The sequence below is a fragment of the Primulina eburnea genome, chromosome 6, assembly GCF_022965805.1.
Source record: "Primulina eburnea isolate SZY01 chromosome 6, ASM2296580v1, whole genome shotgun sequence".
In the NCBI taxonomy this organism is placed as follows: Eukaryota; Viridiplantae; Streptophyta; class Magnoliopsida; order Lamiales; family Gesneriaceae; genus Primulina; species Primulina eburnea.
This window is the reverse complement of record NC_133106.1, coordinates 21,433,964-21,452,502: the sequence shown is the minus strand read 5'-3', so window position 1 is coordinate 21,452,502 and position 18,539 is coordinate 21,433,964. Positions and strand designations below refer to the sequence as shown.

At 37.8% G+C, this 18,539-nt stretch overlaps 2 protein-coding genes across 2 annotated transcripts; one reads left to right on the top strand and one right to left on the bottom strand.

Annotated features, from left to right (window-relative positions):
* The first annotated feature begins 300 nt into the window (after positions 1-300).
* Positions 301-9,241, top strand: LOC140835380 (cysteine-tryptophan domain-containing zinc finger protein 3-like). Its single transcript, XM_073200872.1, is given in 12 exon segments — positions 301-853; positions 1,540-1,612; positions 1,698-1,831; positions 1,915-2,316; positions 2,529-3,802; positions 4,455-4,896; positions 4,978-6,384; positions 6,386-6,475; positions 6,662-6,819; positions 7,363-7,523; positions 8,007-8,161; positions 8,734-9,241. Coding segments are annotated over 12 exon segments (4,647 nt in total). The 5' UTR covers positions 301-721; the 3' UTR covers positions 8,953-9,241.
* A 4,636-nt stretch (positions 9,242-13,877) lies between these two features.
* Positions 13,878-16,806, bottom strand: LOC140835379 (uncharacterized). The gene is made up of 4 exons (XM_073200871.1): positions 16,763-16,806; positions 14,880-16,161; positions 14,380-14,451; positions 13,878-13,903 (listed from the first exon to the last, which is right to left on the bottom strand). The coding sequence occupies exons 2-4, from the start codon at positions 15,766-15,768 to the stop codon at positions 13,878-13,880; spliced, it is 987 nt and encodes a 328-aa protein (XP_073056972.1). The 5' UTR covers positions 15,769-16,161; positions 16,763-16,806.
* Positions 16,807-18,539: the final 1,733 nt, after the last annotated feature.

Below are 18,539 nucleotides of genomic sequence, written 5' to 3'. Positions count from 1 at the left end.
AATACTATTTTTAAATTTTATACCAAACACCAAATGGAATTTAAAATACTTGAATTTTTAAATCCAATTCCAAATCCAAATCCAAATCCATATTTTGAACGAACCAAACACAATGGAAGCCGAAAAAACCAGAAATCTCGTCCTTGTTACGAGTTTTTCCGACCCACGTGTTATATATTAATTTTGTGAAATAATTATTAAATTTGTAGAAACGTTAGATAAATATTTAAAATTTTGATTCGGGATTAATTCAAATCTTTTATCTAAAGATTTTAAACATTTTAAAAAAGGGAAAAAAAAACCACAAGAAAAAAGGAAAACCTCCTCTCTCTCGGACTCAAAAATTTATCACATATGCACACTTCAACAAACAGAAATAAAAAAATCAGCATTGTGTTGAGATTCCATACAATCGTCACTTCAAGGGAGAAAAAGAGATCATCAATTCTGTGTTATTGCATTCGCTCTTCTTGGAATCGACAGTTCTTTATTGGCGTAAAATTCTGATATACACTTTTGTTTTATATATATTTTAGATGATCAAGTAGGGTTTGGATTGGATTTTCGAATTTTGTGAATTAGGGAGATCAAGGGTGTCTGTTGGTGGGCTCTTGGAGTATTTTATTTTGTTGAAATTGATTTTTTTAATTGAAGAGTGATACGTTGGATTTCAAAAATTGGTGGTGAATTAGGGTTTTTAGCTTTTGGTGTAGGGATTGGGATGAGTTTTTCTAATATGGGGAGTTGGGCATGTGGGCCTGGAATGATCCAAGCGCCAGAGCTTGAAGAAGGAGAGGCTTGCTACTACAAGGACGATACAAGAACGAACCCTGACGTTGCTCTCTCTTACATTGTAAGAGTTCATTATCTGCTGTTGACAATCACTACTATTATTACGATAGAAAGGAGTTATCTTTGAGTGAATTGGGAATTTGAAATGCGTATGGATGATGACTGATCCTACAGTGTTTGATATGATTTTATAATTAAATGGCCAGGTGTTAGTCTCTGAAATGCTTAATCGAAGTATAACTAGTGATATTGAATAGTTGAATCACTTAACCTCCGAGGCTAAAAAATGACTTCTATCTTTTCAGTTTTCCGAGTGGATTGAAAGTGCTTCTGTTCTTATGAATGGAGAAGTTCTGATGTTTGTTTGAAGAAATCGAATGATAGCCTATTTTTAATAGTGTCATGAGGTGGAAGTTGAAAAATACGGTTCTTATGATCTTGTTGGCACTACGAAATGTTAATGATCATTTGAAAAGAAACCCTTGTTCGATGTAAGTTTTGACAGTGTAAACTGACCACATTGCAGTTAAATGTGTTATCTCTTAGGTTTTCATTTCACTGCAAACTCAGTTTCATTCAGTGTCTGCTAATACATGTTTTGATAGTGATCATGAGCTACTTTACGCCTTTCTAGTACTGCATTTCGTAACACTTTGATCGATGCTTCCTCTTATGATCTTGATATCTTGCTCTCGTAATCATTCCCACTGACAACAATACTTACTGTTTGAAACTCTATTATTTTAGGGAGACAGGGTTCAAAGTTTACTGGGTCATTTTCAGAAAGATTTTGAGGGAGGGGTTTCGGCTGAAAATTTGGGTAAGTGTTGTTTCTATGAGACGTTTGTTTCTTTTTCCTATTGGAAAATATTGACCGCACGCTTGAACTTTTGGTGCATTTCTAGGGGCTAAATTTGGTGGATATGGTTCATTTTTACCCATGCACCAGCGTTCTCCTTTAGTGCCATCACAGCCAAAATCCTCCCACAAGGTTCAAAATTGCCGTGGGCCTAGATTTTCTGATACTTTCATTCAAGATGTATACAAACATATTGCAAATATGTCTTGTTTTCCTCTTTGGTTCGTATTTAGTCAGCTTTGTGGTTTACGTCAATCTGTCAGGGTACTGCCCCAAATTCTATCCAACTAAGTGATGCTCCTGCCGCTCAGAGGAATGGATTTTCTTCTTCTTCCACAAGTATTGTTCCTTCCAGAAACTTTAAAGTTTCCTCTAAGGATCGGTCAATTAAAGAAAACACATCTGTTTCTTCTCATAAAGATGCCGAGGCGTTTACTGGAAAAGCTGAACTTCCTCGAAGTAAGTCAGATAATCCAACTGAGCAGAGAACACTGAAGGTTCGTCTTAAATTGGGTTCAGAGATGATGGCACAATATAATGCCGAAATAAACAATCTCGGGCTTACATCTCCATCTTCGTCCACGGAAGTTAGTCCCGAGGAGGGTGCCAGATTTAGGCTTGAACATTGTGAGACTCCTTATGAATCTCCTGCAAAGATTCTTCAGGTACTATTCCTTTTCCCCACTGCGGTTATTAATGCGACCACTTTCTCATTTATCTCCCTTCTTGTTTTTCTACTATGGTTATTTCAAGATTATTTAACAGTTATCATCATATACCTAAGGTTTCTCCGATTATTATCAAAGAATTTCTAGTAATCTCGTTCTAGTTGATATGTTGTGTCACTTAGCATTAATTTCTGAATCTTTTCGAACAGATAATGACTTCGTTCCTAGTTTCTGGTGATTCTCTTCTTTCACCTCTTTGTGAAGATTTTCTGAGCTTGGGCAGAGATACTGAATCTTCTACAAGAAGTGGGAATAATACTAACCCCAGGAGTTCTGCCATCTCCCTTGGGTTCGAGAACAAAGATATTCTAAAGGAGAAAAAAGAAAAATCTGCTGTTAAATTTGGAAATTTTGAGAAGTCTGAAAACGAGCGTATTCCATATCTGAATGATTTGAAGAAGGAAACTTCGGGAAGTGAGACCCTGGGATGCAGACTTCAGCCTCTCAATGGCTTGAATTCAAGACCTTTGTCTGATGCAGTCTGCAGCGCTAATGAGCCTCAGAAAGAAGCTGTTAGGCCACCTGATGTTGTTAGGGTCTCTGAGATGGATGTCCCACCTGATAACGTTAGGGGCTTTGAAAAGGTTGTTCCATTGAAGAAGAGGAAAGGAAGTAAAGACAGGCTGAATGAAAGATCAGTGTCAAGTGATTTGGTCGAGAATGCTTCCTTGGGCTGTACACCAACCCAGAGTTATAGTAAGTCCGATCAGAAAGAATCCAGATGTAGTGATGGACAGAAGTTTGGCAAAGATCAAACAAGACTTTCTGAGAATGATATTTCAGTTAATCATAGGCAGGATAGCAGGAACAGAGTTAAATCTTACTCTGATGTTTCTGATTGTGAAAGTGTTAAAGTAGCCATGAATAAGTCCAGTTTGAAAGTTGGTATGAAAGTTAAATCTGGCGAACAGGAGCCAAAAGCCACTCAAAATAGTGCCAAGTTAGCATCAAAATCAGCTGTTATTTTGAGGAATGGTGGTTGTGCAGCACCAAAAGTCAAGAACAGTGGAAAGAAAAGGAATTTGGTGAATCTCAACTGGAAAGATGTTCTAGATACCAGTATTGAACATATGGATAACTCTAATCATTTGTTGGAAAGGCCTTCTGGTGACAGGTTAAAGAACTCTAATCTTGATGCAGTGAAGGAAGAGACTGGATATGCTGATAAATTTAAGGGGAGATCAAGTAATAAAAAGTACACAGACAAGATTACTTCCGAAACTCATGTGATTGAGCCTCCTGCTGAAGCAATACCTTTTAAAGAAGGAATCATCACTGGGACAGAGGGGACAACGATGGATCCTGTATTAATAAAGGAAAATTGGGTTTGTTGTGACCATTGTGAGGCGTGGCGTCTTCTACCATATGGTACAGAGTCTGAACAACTGCCAGACAAGTGGGTTTGCAGCATGCTTAACTGGCTGTAAGCTTCTTTATTGATTTGGTTGCTCATGTTTGGACATTATGTGTGTGCATTTTATTTCATTTGTGTAGACAGATTCATTTGCTTCAAAGATAAACTTTAACGGCTCTTTAGATCGGAGGACTCTTGTGCAGTAGCTCATATCACATATAATTAAATGTACACAATAGTTTATCGAGGTTTGTTCTCCTGGCACTTACTTTGGGCACTTACATGAGTACCATTGAGGTAACATCCACCTATTGGATGTACAGTTTCATCACATCTAATAGGGTGATATTATCTCAGCGGTGCTCACATAGCTGTCCGCAATGGATGCACGGGAAATCAGTTCTCATAGTCAATCATCTGGGAAAACCAGGCATAAAATACTGTCAATATTAAACATTTAAGTAAACCAATTTAAAATTTAGACAGCTGTCACTTGATTAAATGGTCAAACAGGATGTGCATTTTTGGGAGGAGTTATTATGTTTCTATTGCCACTTGTGTCCAGTTTTGTAAGTGCGTTGCATGGAACTCTCTCATTCAATGTTCAGCACATGCATATGCCGAAATCTCTTTCTCATCATGTATTTGTTCCAACACACGCTCTGTTATAAAGTCAACTGCAGTAAAACCTAACTGTGAGTTAATTTGTATTGATCTTCAGTCCAGGAATGAACAGTTGTGACGTTAGTGAAGACGATACTACTAATGCTGTACGCGCTTCATTATCAGTTCCTGTCCCCGAGAAGCACTATAATGATGAAGCTCATGCAGACACATTTGTGCCCGGAGTGGCTTCAGTTGGAGCCCATAATTTTACTCCCAACCACCAGAACTTTACTTCTGATAAAGTGGCTTGTCAAGCTAAGAGGCAAAATTTGAAAGAAAGTTCAAACAGCGTTTGCTTGAGCTGTCCAGTCCCTTCTAATGATGTTCAAAAGAACTTCCAACACCATTCCATGAATATCATTAATTTGAAGGAGGTGAATCAGCCTCTTGCAGGACCAGAGGCAACTAAAGAATGCAAATTGCAACATCCCAAAAAGTCAGCAATCAGTTTAGGTAAATTGAACAAAAGAAAAGATGAGAATATGCATGAAGGTATGTAATTTGTTCAAGCTGTCAATTTTTGTTTCTATCTTAATTATGAATTTGTTTCTTTAATTTTTGAATATTAAATCTTGCAGATTTTGAAAACCCGAAAAGAAATAATCGAAAGAGAATCTTTTCAACATGTTAAAGGGACGATGAAAAAGATTAAAAGTAAGGGTGCTCTTAACGTGGACAACTTCCAGGTTTCTGGTGGGAACCTAGATTGGGTTGACCACGATTTGAATTCTGATTTGCCACGTAAGGAACCTGTAAAAGAAGAGAAGAGATTAAGTTTACGAAAAGATTCAAGCTTTAGGGAAAAGGGCAGTGTTCATATTCATGTGAAGAAACAGAAAAACCAGATACAGGATTTACCATATGGCGAGCTCTTTGACATAAATGCAAGTAATAGAAAAGAAGTATCTACAAAGAAAAGAAAATTCAACAGGGAGCATCGAGAAGAGGCGCAGCAATCGATAAAAAAGGAGGAAAGGGATATTGATTTTCAGAGAGTACAAAAGTCTAGAACATCTCAGATTGATAATGGGTTCAAAAGAAGCAAGGGTGATGACTCATCAAAAAGGCAGGTTGCAAAAGCTAGAGTTATTTTGTCTAGAAATAATGAAAAATCAACTAACAGTGTTGTTAAGGAAAAACAACAGTCAAAGAATCTTAAAGTGAAGTTATCACTGACCAAGGAGGATATAGATGAGCTGAGGAAGGATTTGTGTTGTGAAGAATTTTCAATGGCTGCCACTTCAAGCTGCTCCAAGATTTCTGACTCCCGTAAAAATAGAGTTGGTCTCATGGAGGTCAAAAGCTCACCTGAGGAATCAGTTTCCTCATCTCCTATGAGGATGCCATATCTGAATCAGGTCTTACCAGTTACATTGGAGAGTGCAGGTAAGGTTGGTTCTAGAGTAAATGAATTTTCTGCAATGGGCAGTGGGAAGAAATCTTTGGGCATGAATAGAAATTCTGAGTTGGGGATAACACGGAAAGGGAAAACCACTGGCGTTCGTCATGTGGAATTATTGAAAAAAAGTGCTGGTTTTCGAGAAAGTACTGCCGCGGAAACACTTTGTGGTGAACATATATCAAGTGGCAACCTTCCTTGTGCGACATCTTTGGTTGATAACAAATGCAGTGTCTTGGAACAATGTGGCCAGTGTTCCCCCAGCTTACTTGTTAATTGCATTCATAGAAAGGAGGAAATGAGCATGGACTTAACTAAAGCATTGTCAGATCAACAGAACTCTGGAAAGAGGAATAGAACACATGGTGAGAGGTCGGCAGAGAAGGTTTCTGATCCATCTACTTGCTCAGAAATTTTTGAATTAAAGGAAAAACAGAAAGAAGAGACAGATATTGATGACAATTATCATGTGCATTCTGAAGTGTTGAGCAATGTGAAGCACTCATTCTCCGACGAGTCTAGCATAAAATCTGTTCATCGCGGTAATCCTGCTGCTTTAGAAACAAGCTTAGAAAATGAAAATATCTACCAATCTTCCTCTATCTGCTGCCTTAAAAGAAGCTCAGGATGCTTTGAAAAAAGCTGAAGAACTTAAATCGCATGCCAATCTGATCAAGGTCTTTTTGGATTGCCTCTTAATCTGTGGTTATTTGTTATGGTCTTCCAGATTGCTTGTTAATCTGTTTGCGCCTCCTTTTGTTTTAAAAAAAATCGTGGAAATGTCGATTATTTGATTCTTGTGATATACAAAATCCTCATGCTTTGCCACATGTCCTTACTTTTTCTCTCAATAACTTTTGCAGACTTCTGGTTTTGGTTCTGAAAGTAACTATGAATACTTAAAAGCTGCCATTAAGTTTCTTCATGGAGCTTCACTTTTAGAGGCCTACAACGGTAGAAGTATAAAAAATTTGGAGACTAATCTTATTCAAATCTATGTTACTGCTGCCAAACTTTGCGAGTAAGTATATGGCTCAGTCGTTAGTTACTTCCAACTTTGGATATTATTTGATCAGTTTTTTATTTTTGTGTGTTGTTTTTCTCTCTTTTTTCAAATATTGCCAGTTGAACATGGACTGCTAGTGTTCAATCTTCAAATTTGCATGGTCAAATTAGCAGTGAACATTTGGTATAATCTACTCGTATCTATGGACCTGCTTGCATGTCTTAGAGGAGTGAAGAGTTGATTTGATTTGATTTTTGAAATTGCGGTAATGAGGTGTCAAATGTAAGGGGGCCGCTCTTTAAGTTTTGTGCTGAAAAGTAGATTATGAGACTATGGAGTTAATTGTTAGCTTTCTGATTATACTTTGAAGTTGAAGTTCAGTATCATGTTTATTAAAATATTTTTTAGAGTATAAAAAACTTGATGTGGAAGATCATCATTGCATGTTTAAAGCATTGATTTTAGTCTCTAGAATCATTCAAATATCTTTTATTGTCTTGAAGCTTCTTTCTCAAGGGGTATTTTCTAGCTTCACAATAAACTTCATATGATTTTCAGAACCTGTGCCTATGAATATGAAAAAAGCTGTGAACTGGCTGCTGCTGCTTTGGCCTATAAATGTGTGGAAGTGGCTTATCTGAAGATAGTATACTGCAAAAGCAGGAGTACACGCCGAATTTGGCTCTATTTGCAATCAAGTATGCAGATGCTTCCACAAGGTATTTTATTTACAATTTCAAATGTAAAATTTTCGTTAAATTGGCACCAAGGGGTGTGTGCCATATGCATCTAAGTTTCATTCAGCACCAGAAAAATGAATGATGAGTACCACGATTGTCTTCTATTTCTTTACGTGTTTAATGTCTGGTCTCATTAAATGAATACAAGCATGTGCATTGTGGGTCTACTGAATTATTTAGTGGTTCATGGCTCTCTATTCATGTAGTAATCCCACCTGTAATAATTACCTTCAAGAGCCTCCATATAATTTCCTTACTAATATCACACTTTATTCACATTCAGGAAACAAAGTTATATAACAAGCTTCTCTCATACTCACTTTTTTTTTTATCTCAAGACCAATGAAATAGTGTTACTTAATAACTAATTTTCCCTCTCTGTTCTGATTGTTTTTTTTTTTGGTGTCTTGATTGATTCCATGCGACACTTGTGGACATTAATCGTGGCCTTATCATCATCAGGTGAATCTCCATCATCTTCGGCATCTGATGTTGATAACTTAAACAATTTAGTGGTTGCGGATGGGGCCGCTTCATCTAAGGGCAATGATTCTCATGCTTTGAATCATGTTATGGTTCCCCACAACCGCATGAACTTTGCTCGGCTGCTTGACTTTGTAAGTGTATTGACCCTGGTTATGCCATTTGCCTGTATTTTTCCTAGCACTTGTTTTGATTTGAATGTGGTAATGATGTAGAACTATATTTGGGTACTTGTCTGAACTTTGTCATTACTGGAAATGAGGCTTCCTGAAGTAATCAAATATTTCACTTTGCAGCAATGTTATAGTCAGAATATGAACATTGTGATGTTAAACTATCAAATATGTAGATAGCACAAGTTAATTTATGTTTCTTCTAATTTCAGGAAACCTTCAAATCACAATTGTTATATAGTTTGATACTAGTTTACCCTTTACATAATTATGTTATTATGTTTTGTATATTCTAAATAAAAACTAATAAATGTCGCTAATTTTGGTGTGGTAACAGCAGTAGATACCCATACATTTCATCCGACTCTGTAGTATTTGTTCATTTAGAAATTGGCAAATATAGTTTACATCTCTAGGGTATACTGTAAAATTTTCGGGTCCACCGATTGGCCGTAGAGTCGATGCTGATAGAATGCATCTTCTTTCTTTGGGTACATCTGGGCTATAAAATTTAAATCAGAGTTCTTTTGCAGACAAAAGATGTAAATTCTGCTATGGAAGCTGCCAAAAAATCGCTAGATACGTATAAAGCTGCTCACGTAAAGTTTGAGGAGTCACAGAATAAAGAGGCCATTGCTTCTGTCAAGAGAGTAATTGATTTCAGCTTCCATGATGTTGAGGAGCTTATAAATTCCGTATGGCTTGCATTTAATGCCATCAACCGCCGAGCTCCCAGTCGGGCCAGAGAATAATCAACTGTACAGACATCCTTCACACCAGTTCAGTTTTGATATTTGAGGTTAACAGAACATATCGTAACTAGAGAAAAGAGAGATTATCATATAGAAGTTGGGCGTATGACCAATCCATTCAAATCGAGGCTTGTCATTTTGTTTATTATGTGCATACATGGAATCAACGTTTTACAAGAGTGTCCCTTACAATTGTAAATTGAGCTTTCATCTTCGAGCCTGTCTTTTTCCATGTATAGAAAAATAAAGAAGTGATTATCTAAGGCCATCTCCATCTTACCTTGTGGAACTGTGAATGCTATTTTTGGTCTGCAGATAATAATAATCATATTGTCTATAGGATGCAATCTGCAAATTTTTCTGAAGTTGCAAATAGACTAGTATCTTAGATTCTCGATATCTTGAGTTGTTGTATCTTTTTCATCTTGTTATAGGTTTGTGAAAAACTAATATTACGAGTGTCTAATTTTTTACTAAATATAAATATAAATATAAATAAAATAAGTGTCAAATATTTATTTATTTATGTCTTCCAATAACTTGAGGGTCAAACTAAATTAAAATAAATTAAGTTATTAATTAAATTAAATTGTCATTACATCTTCAACTTTATGCAAATTATGATTTGTAACAACTCTTACCAGTTTTATAAAATAACACAGCGGAAATTAAAAAATTTACTTGAAGGGATGAAGGATTTAAAATTTTCTTGACATAAAACATTTACAATCAAAAGTATATACATGATCAGTCAAATCTTGCGTCAAAATACAAAATATCATTTTTGATCATATCCAAAATGCTAACAAAATAACTTTCCTCCTTCCATCTTGGTATGCATATGACCCTGGCTCCAATCAACGTCCCGGCTCGTCGCTCTTATCTGCATCACATGAAATAACTGAAATGAGTATAAAACTCAGCAAGTGGAACTCTTACATAACAATGGATACATATCATACTCTGTAAAACATGACTTTGAAATCATTAAATACCATCCAACTCTTGAAACTTGAATAATATAGTAGAACATGAACATAACGATGATATTTCTCTTTTCTCTGTTGGATTGATATCTAAATAGTATCTTTGTCTCTGTACCTATATCCCATCGATATAAATCGATACTCTGTTGGGATATAAGCCTATGGTCGTTGATCAACTAATTGCATACAATATCTGACTTTGTATCTATCAATCCAATAAATCAATTTGAACTCTCTCTTTGGCATTAAATCAAACATTTTGAAGACTCTTTTCTCTTGTATTCTCTTGTACATAATTGAGACATAAAAATGCCTCTAATATACAACAAAGTGTATCAATACATAATATGAATAAAATGGAAGGGAATAACATGTTAAAACCATTGAAACACAATACATATACTATCATGTGAGCACAAGGAAATAAATTCCACTTATTACACTTGGAAACCTTGAATCTAATCTCTTGGTAGAAAACCTACAACAATAAACCATGAATTGCACCATCAACATCTCAACAATCACAAAACCATATCATAAAAGCCATAAAATCAACACCATCAACAAACCCATTATTTCCCAACATCAAAATCCAAAGCATAACCAAAGCCACAAGCTTACCTTAGCTCCTTGAACCCAAAATAATCTTGTTCTAACTTCAAAACCCAACAAAAAGCTTGAATCAAAGAAAGGAAAGAAAGAAATGTAGGAACCCTAGTCTCCCTTGAGCTGCAAACCGAGAAGAATGGGGAGAAATGAGGACAACTCTTGTAATTATAACACTTAAATCTCGAACACACGCTTTTACTGTTCACGCACCGCAGATGCGCTAAGTCTTGGACCGCGGGTGCGCTGCGTGTACTGAACCATATCCAAAAAAATCTGAAAGTGACGACCGCATGTGCGCTGAGTTCTTACCGCGGGTGCGCTCTGCCTACTGGAGTTCAGCCAAAAATCTGAAACAAACGACCGCGGGTGCGGTACCTTTCCAACCGCGAGTGCGCTGCCGCCTCTGCCCAATCATCGCGGGTGCGGTGTCTTCTCCAGCGCGGGTGCAGTCTCCCCTGAAGCCAACAACAAGCTTAGCATCTAAGATCGAATCGCAACGTCGCTTCTCCTCATAATTCGGCAACACTCCCAACAAGAAAGTTGCACCTCTATATCTCATCTAATCATTATAATTGGCCTCATACCAATTGGCTCAACGTACAGTTTACCATGAATTAAACCACAACGACGCTACAACAAAACCACATATCAAGTATAACCAACAATACCATAAACCATAAATCACAATTCTTAACATCAAAACTATATTTAAACTTAACCAAATAGTCCATAAACAATAGAAATCTTAAACCGTACCGTTCACCAAGCTTGGATATTACCATCTCCCCTCCTTAAAGGAATTTCGTCCCCGAAATTGACGTCACTGCGCAAACAACTCAGGATACTTATCTTTCTTCTCATCCTCTGGTTCCCACGTGGCTTCTTCAATCAAATGATTCCTCCAAAGGACTTTAACAATGCCGATCTCTTTGTTTCTCAACACTTTAACTTTGCGATCCAGGATCTGGATTGGAATCTATTGGTACGTCAAATTCGGTGTCAAATCCAATGGCTCGTGGCGAAGAACATGGGAAGGATTCGCAATATACTTCCTGAGCATGGAGACGTGAAAAACATTATGAACTCTGTCAAGATCTGGCGGTAGGGCTAACTGTAGGCTCGATCACCGACTCTGTCCAAAATCTCAAATGGACCAATAAATCTCGGACTCAACTTCCCTTTTTTGCCAAACCGCATCACACCTTTAAGAGGTGCTATCTTCAAGAACACATGATCACCAACCTCAAACTGCAACGGCCTCCGTCTGACATCCGCATAACTCTTCTGTCTCGACTGTGCTGTCTTCATTCTCTCTTGGATAACAGCAACAACATCAGCTGTCTGTTGGACCAACTCTGGACCCAACATCTTCCTCTCGCCAATCTCATCCCAATACAAGGGAGATCTACACTTCCTGCCATAAAGTGCTTCATACGGTGCCATGCCAATCGTCGCCTGATAACTTTTATTGTACGTGAACTCAACAAGAGGCAATTTGGAATCTCAGCTACCAGGATAGTCAATAGTACAAGCTCTAAGCATATCCTCCAAAATTTGAATAACTCTCTCTCATTGACCGTCGCTCTGGGGGTGATATGCTGTACTGAATGCTAACCGTGTACCCAAGGCTCTGTGCAAACTCTTCCAAAACTCTAAAGTAAATATAGGGTCACGATCAGACACAATCGACACAGGAACACCATGAAGTCTAACAATCTCTGCTATGTACTCTTCGGCATACTGGTTCATGGAATACGTTGTCTTGACTGGGAGAAAATGCGCTGACTTGGTCAATCGATCAACAATAACCCAAATAGAGTTATAACCTTTCTGCGTTCTAGGATCACAAACCACGAAATCCATTGTAATATGCTCCCATTTCATTGAGGAATCGATAATGATTGCAATGTCGCAGCAGGTCTCTAGTGATCGATTTTTACCTGCTGACAAGTTAGGCACTGAGAAATAAATATGGAAATATCCTTCTTCATACCTGGCCACCAACTACGAAGATCCTGATACATCTTGGTACCACCTGGATGTATCGAGTATGGCGCGGTATGTGCCTCTGTCAAGACATCTCGTCGAATATCATCACCAACAGGCACGCAAATACGGCCTCTGAATATCATCAAACCATCTCCATTCAACCCAAACTTTGAATTACCTCTCTCTTCTGCTCTGGCTCTCATCTCTGTCAACTGTACATCATTGACCTGCTCTCTACGGATCCTGTCCTGTCAATGTAGCCCGAATGACCAACGCTGAATAGCGAGCAATTGTTCCTAGGACTATCAAAGCTATCTCCTCTTGTTGCAAGTCTAACAACAACGGCTTCTGAATCATCGAACTCAAAGTAGAACTTGACTTACGGCTCAATGCATCTGCTACAACATTCGCCTTCCCTGGGTGGTAACTAATCGTCACATCATAATCCTTGACAAGCTCTAACCACCGTCTCTGACGCATATTGAGTTCTTTATGAGAAAACAAGTACCTTAAACTCTTGTGGTCCGTGAAAATTTCACACTTTTCGCCATACAAATAGTGTCTCCAGATTTTCAAGGCGAATACCACAGCTGCTAGCTCCAAATCATGCGTAGGATAATTTTTCTCGTAGTCTTTCAATTGACGAGAAGCATAGGCTATAACCTTTCCACGTTGCATCAGCACTGCATCAAGACCTTTCTTCGACGCATCGGTATAAACAACAAAGTCCTCTGAACCATTGGGCAATGCAAGTACTGGAGCTGTCGTCAACTTATCTTTCAACTCTTGAAATCCACTTTGGCATTCATTGGACCACTCGAACTTCACAGTCTTCCTCGTCAGATTGGTTAACGGCAGGGCAATCTTGGAAAAATCTGAAATAAAACGACGATAATAACCCGCCAAACCAAGAAAACTGCGTACCTCTGATACAGTGGTAGGTATAGGCCACTTCTGAATCGCCTCGATTTTCACTGGATCAACAGCTATACCATCCTTCGAGACAACATGGTCTAAGAAAGAAATCTGCTCCAAACAGAACTCACATTTCTTCAACTTAGCATACAACCTCTTCTCTCTCAACAATTGAAGAACAACTCTGAGGTGCTCTGCATGAAGCTCTCTGGTCTTGGAATAGATCAATATGTCATCGATGAAAACAATGACAAAGCTATCCAGATACGGCTTCAACACTCGGTTCATAAGATCCATGAAGACTGAAGGAGCATTAGTCAGACCGAATGACATAACAAGAAATTCATAATGACCATACCTGGTCCGGAACGCCGTCTTAGGATATCATACTCTCTAACTTTCAACTGATAATAGCCAGATCGCAGATCAATCTTCGAAAACACTGTAGCCCCCTGCAGTTGATCAAAAAGGTCGTCTATTCGTGGCAACAGATATTTATTCTTGATAGTCACTTTGTTGATTTCTATGTAATCAATGCAAAGCCGCAAAGACCAATCCTTCTTCTTGACAAAGAGAACCGGAGCTCCCCAAGGCGAAGAACTCGGCCGAATAAAACCTTTATCCAAAAGATCCTGCAATTGCGTCTTCAATTCCTTCATCTCTATAGGGGCCATTCTGTACGGAGCCTTAGAAATAGGAACCATACCCGGAACTAGATCAATCACAAACTCTACATCTCTGTCCGACGGTAAACCTGGCACATCATCCTCAAATACATCAGGGAACTCTCTTACCACATCAATATCATCAATATTTAACTTCACAATTCTATCCATATCAATAATCAAAGCCAAAAACCCATCACAACCTCTAAACAACAACTTCTTAGCCTCAAGATAGAAAATAAAAGGAAGGACGAGCGAAGTACCTGCACTGGCGAGCATACCTCCTTTATCAACATCATCTGTAAATTTCACCGTCTTAGCAACGCAATCAATCACTGCATGATAGGTTGATACCCAATCCATGCCAAGTATGATATCAAACGCAACCATCGGAATAACAATCAAATCGGCAAAAACCACTCGCTCATCAATTTGAACAGAACACGTATACACAATAGACGTCGGGCACAACACATCCCCAGAAGGCAATACAACATTAAACTGGAGGGGAAGAATAGAAGGAACTAAACCCGAAGATCTCAAAAATATTTCAAACATAAAAGAATGAGTAACACCTGTATCAATCAATGTCGTAGCTATTCTGCATGAAACTAAAATAGTGCTATAGATCACAAAAGAGTCATGGTTTATACCTTCCTTCGTCATGGTGTAGATGCGACCCTGAACCTTCTCTTTACTCGATCCTCTTGGACAGTCCTTGGCAATATGGCCTCAGTACCACATTGGTAACAAGTGTGAGTACCAAATCTGCACTCTCCCCTATGATGCCTATTGCACTTGGGACACAATGGCTTCTCAGGATCAAATGGAACTGTCGGTGCTTTAGAACTCGGTTCCATCTTGACTTTCCCCTTAAAACTGCCTTTGCTTCTTTGGCTCGAACCTTGACCTCTTTGAGCAATAGCCTGTTGTCTCGCCTGTCTCTCTCTGGCAATGTCTTTCTCGTCTTGCTCGGCTAACAAGGCTTTAGCCACAATCTCTTTATATGTCACCGCCTTAGACATATTGATGTCTCTTCTGATCTCTGCTCGAAGGCTTCTAATGAAATGAGCATCTTTGTCTTTGTCATTGGAGGCAATATACGGGACAAACAGACAGCCCTCCTCGAACTTGAAAATGTACTCGTCGACATTCATACCTCCTTGACGAAGCTCTAAAAACTCAACCACCTTCCGATCTCGAAGTGCATCTAGGAAGTACTTGTCATAGAAAAGATCCGTGAAATCTTGCCACTTCATTGTCGGAACATCAACACCTACCTTGGTAGCATTCCACCAAATACGTGCAGCTTTGACTAACATGAATACTGCACAACCAACTCTGTCTTTGTCTTCATAATTGAGATGATCAAAAATCGCCTTAAGTGCTTTGATCCACTCTACAGCCACCAATGGATCAGTGCTTCCTGCAAACTCAGGCGGATCCATTCTCTTGAAAGCAGTAAATATCCCATCGGTTCCAACTGCCTGAGCAACTTGGCCTCTACTTTGGCATGTACCTTGCAAACGGAGCAACTGTTGAATCTGCTCACTATGGACCTTGGCTTGATCTTTCAATAACTTGCCGAACTCGTCGACAACTCTCGATGAGGAGCTATCCTCACCCTCTGAAGCCTTCCTCTTAGGAGGCATTACTCCTATAATGTGCTCACATAATACATATCAACTAATAACAATAAATAGATGAAGAAGAAGACATACCCGGACTGTTGAAAGTAGACGAAGTCATATGCATTAGTCCGAAGAACGGTGCTCTGATACCACTAAATGTAACACCTCTGACCAGTTTTATAAAGTAACACAGCGGAAATTAAAAAATTTACTTGAAGGGAGGAAGGATTTAAAATTTTCTTGACCTAAAACATTTACAATCAAAAGTATATACATGATCAATCAAATGTTGCGTCAAAATACAAAATATCATTTTTGATCATGTCCAAAATGCTAGCAAAATATCTTTCCTCATTCCATCTTGGTATGCATATGACCCCGGCTCCAATCAACATCCCGGCTCGTCGCTCTTATCTGCATCACATGAAATAACTGAAATGATATAAAACTCAGCAAATGGAACTCTTACATAACAATGGATACATATTATACTCTGTAAAACATGACTTTGAAATCATTAAATACCATTTAACTCTTGAAACTTGAATAATATAGTAGCACATGAACATAACGATGTTATTTCTCTTTTCTCTGTTGGATTGATATCTAAATAGTATCTCTGTCTCTGTACCTATATCTCTTCGATATAAATCGATACTCTGTTGGGATATAAGCCTATGGTCGTGGATCAACTAATTGCATGCAATCTCTGACTATGTATCTATCAATCCAATAAATCAATTTGAAGTCTCTCTTTGGCATTAAATCAAACACTTTGAAAACTCTTTTCTCTTGTATTTCCATGTACATAATTGAGACATAAAAATGCCTCTAATATACAACAAAGTGTATCAATACATAATATGAATCAAATGGAAGGGAATAACATGTTAAAACCATTGACAAAGTGTATCAATACATAATATGAATAAAATAGAAGGGAATAACATGTTAAAACCATTGAAACACAATACATATACTACCATGTGAGCACAAGGAAATAAATTCCACTTACTACACTTGGAAACCTTGAATCTAATCTCTTGGTAGAAAACCTACAACAATAAACCATGAATTGCACCATCAACATCTCAACAATCACAAACCATATCATAAAAGCCATAAAATCAACACCATCAACAAACCCATGCTTTCCCAACATCAAAATCCAAAGAATAATCAAAGCCACAAGCTTACCTTAGCTCCTTGAACCCAAAATAATATTGTTCTAACTTCAAAACCCAACAAAAAGCTTGAATCAAATAAAGGAAAGAAAGACATGTAGGAACCCTAGTCTCCCTTGAGCTGAAAACCGAGAAGAATAGGGAGAAATGAGAGAAATGAGGACAACTCTTGTAATTATAACACTTAAATCTCGAAAACACGCTTTTACTGTTCACGTACCGCAGGTGCGCTAAGTTCTGGACCGCGGGTGTGCTGCGTGTACTGAACCATATCCAAAAAAATCTGAAAGTGACGACCGCATGTGCGCTGAGTTCTTACCGCAAGTGCGACCTGCCTACTGGAGTTCAGCCAAAAATCTGAAACAATGCGACCGCGGTTGCTGTACCTTTCCAACCGTGGGTGCGCTGCCGCCTCTGCCCAATCACCGCGGGTGCGGTGTCTTCTCCAGCGCGGGTGCAGTCTCCCCTGAAGCCAACAAAAAGCTTAGCATCTAAAAACGAATTGCATGTCGCTTCTCCTCATAATTCGGCAACACTCCCAACAAGATAGTTGCACCTCTATATCTCATCTAACCATTATAATTGGCCTCATACCAATTGGCTCAACTTACAATTTACCATGAATTAAACCACAACGACGCTACAATAAAACCACATATCAAGTATAACCAACAATACTATAAACCATAAATCACAATTCTTAACATCAAAACTATATTTAAACTTAACCAAATAGTCCATAAACAATAGAAATCTTAAACCGTACCGTTCATCAAGCTTGGATATTACATGATTTCACTTACGGTTTGGTTTATGACATCGGTTTTGGTTTTGGAATCGGAAAAACGATTTTAATTTCGGTTTTGGGAGATAGTTCTGGTTTTAGTTTACGGTTTGACGATAACTGTTATCGATTGTACATGAGTTTTGGTAATTTTCCTATAATTGTTATTATGTAATCACAAATATGAGGCAATCATCAAATTTGTGTTTATCTTTACATAGATGCTATATTTTTTCTTGCAAGAATTCCTTTACGTGACAGGAAACACGAGTGATTTGAGATTTTTCTTCAATTTCGATACCATATCAAAATGATTTAATATTACAATACTCTTTTTCAAGAATATTAGAGCCGGGTTTAAAGCTACTTAAGTGACTTGTTTATTTGAGACAGCGAGTCGAGTTTGAACTAAATATGACCAATTCAAGTTGCATATATGTCCATAGATTTGTTTCGTCAATGAAAAATAAAATAGGAAAAACTGTAATTTTAATCATATATTTTTCAATATTTGGTAATTTTAGTTTTTTTTAATGAGAAATGTTGATGTCATATTTATACGCTAGCCTCATGTCAAAGTCAACACATAAGTACGATATTAACTTCAAATCAAAAAATGATTAAAATGGTGAAAAAATGATAGATGTGCAGTAAATTAGATGTTCAAGTTCAAAAAATCGATGATCGATATTGTATTATTCGTGATTGCTATTGGCTTTGTCTTAGCTAATCAAATTGCTGGAATATGATTATTATTGATTTTACTTATGCGCAACAAATTACATGCATGACTGGTAAAACAAAGTGCTCCAACTTCACCCCAA

What these genes read in the sequence shown, in the direction of transcription:
- LOC140835379 (XM_073200871.1), bottom strand. Translation starts at nt 15,768, where the DNA reads ATGCCTCCTAAGAGGAAGGCTTCAGAGGGTGAGGATAGCTCCTCATCG. An exon ending in TAGGGGAGAGTGCAGATTTG is followed by an intron (nt 14,452 to 14,879) that starts GTACTCACACTT and finishes CCTATCATGCAG; the next exon opens with TGATTGATTGCGTTGCTAAG. An exon ending in AGGTATGCTCGCCAGTGCAG is followed by an intron (nt 13,904 to 14,379) that starts GTACTTCGCTCG and finishes GATCAACTGCAG; the next exon opens with GGGGCTACAGTGTTTTCGAA.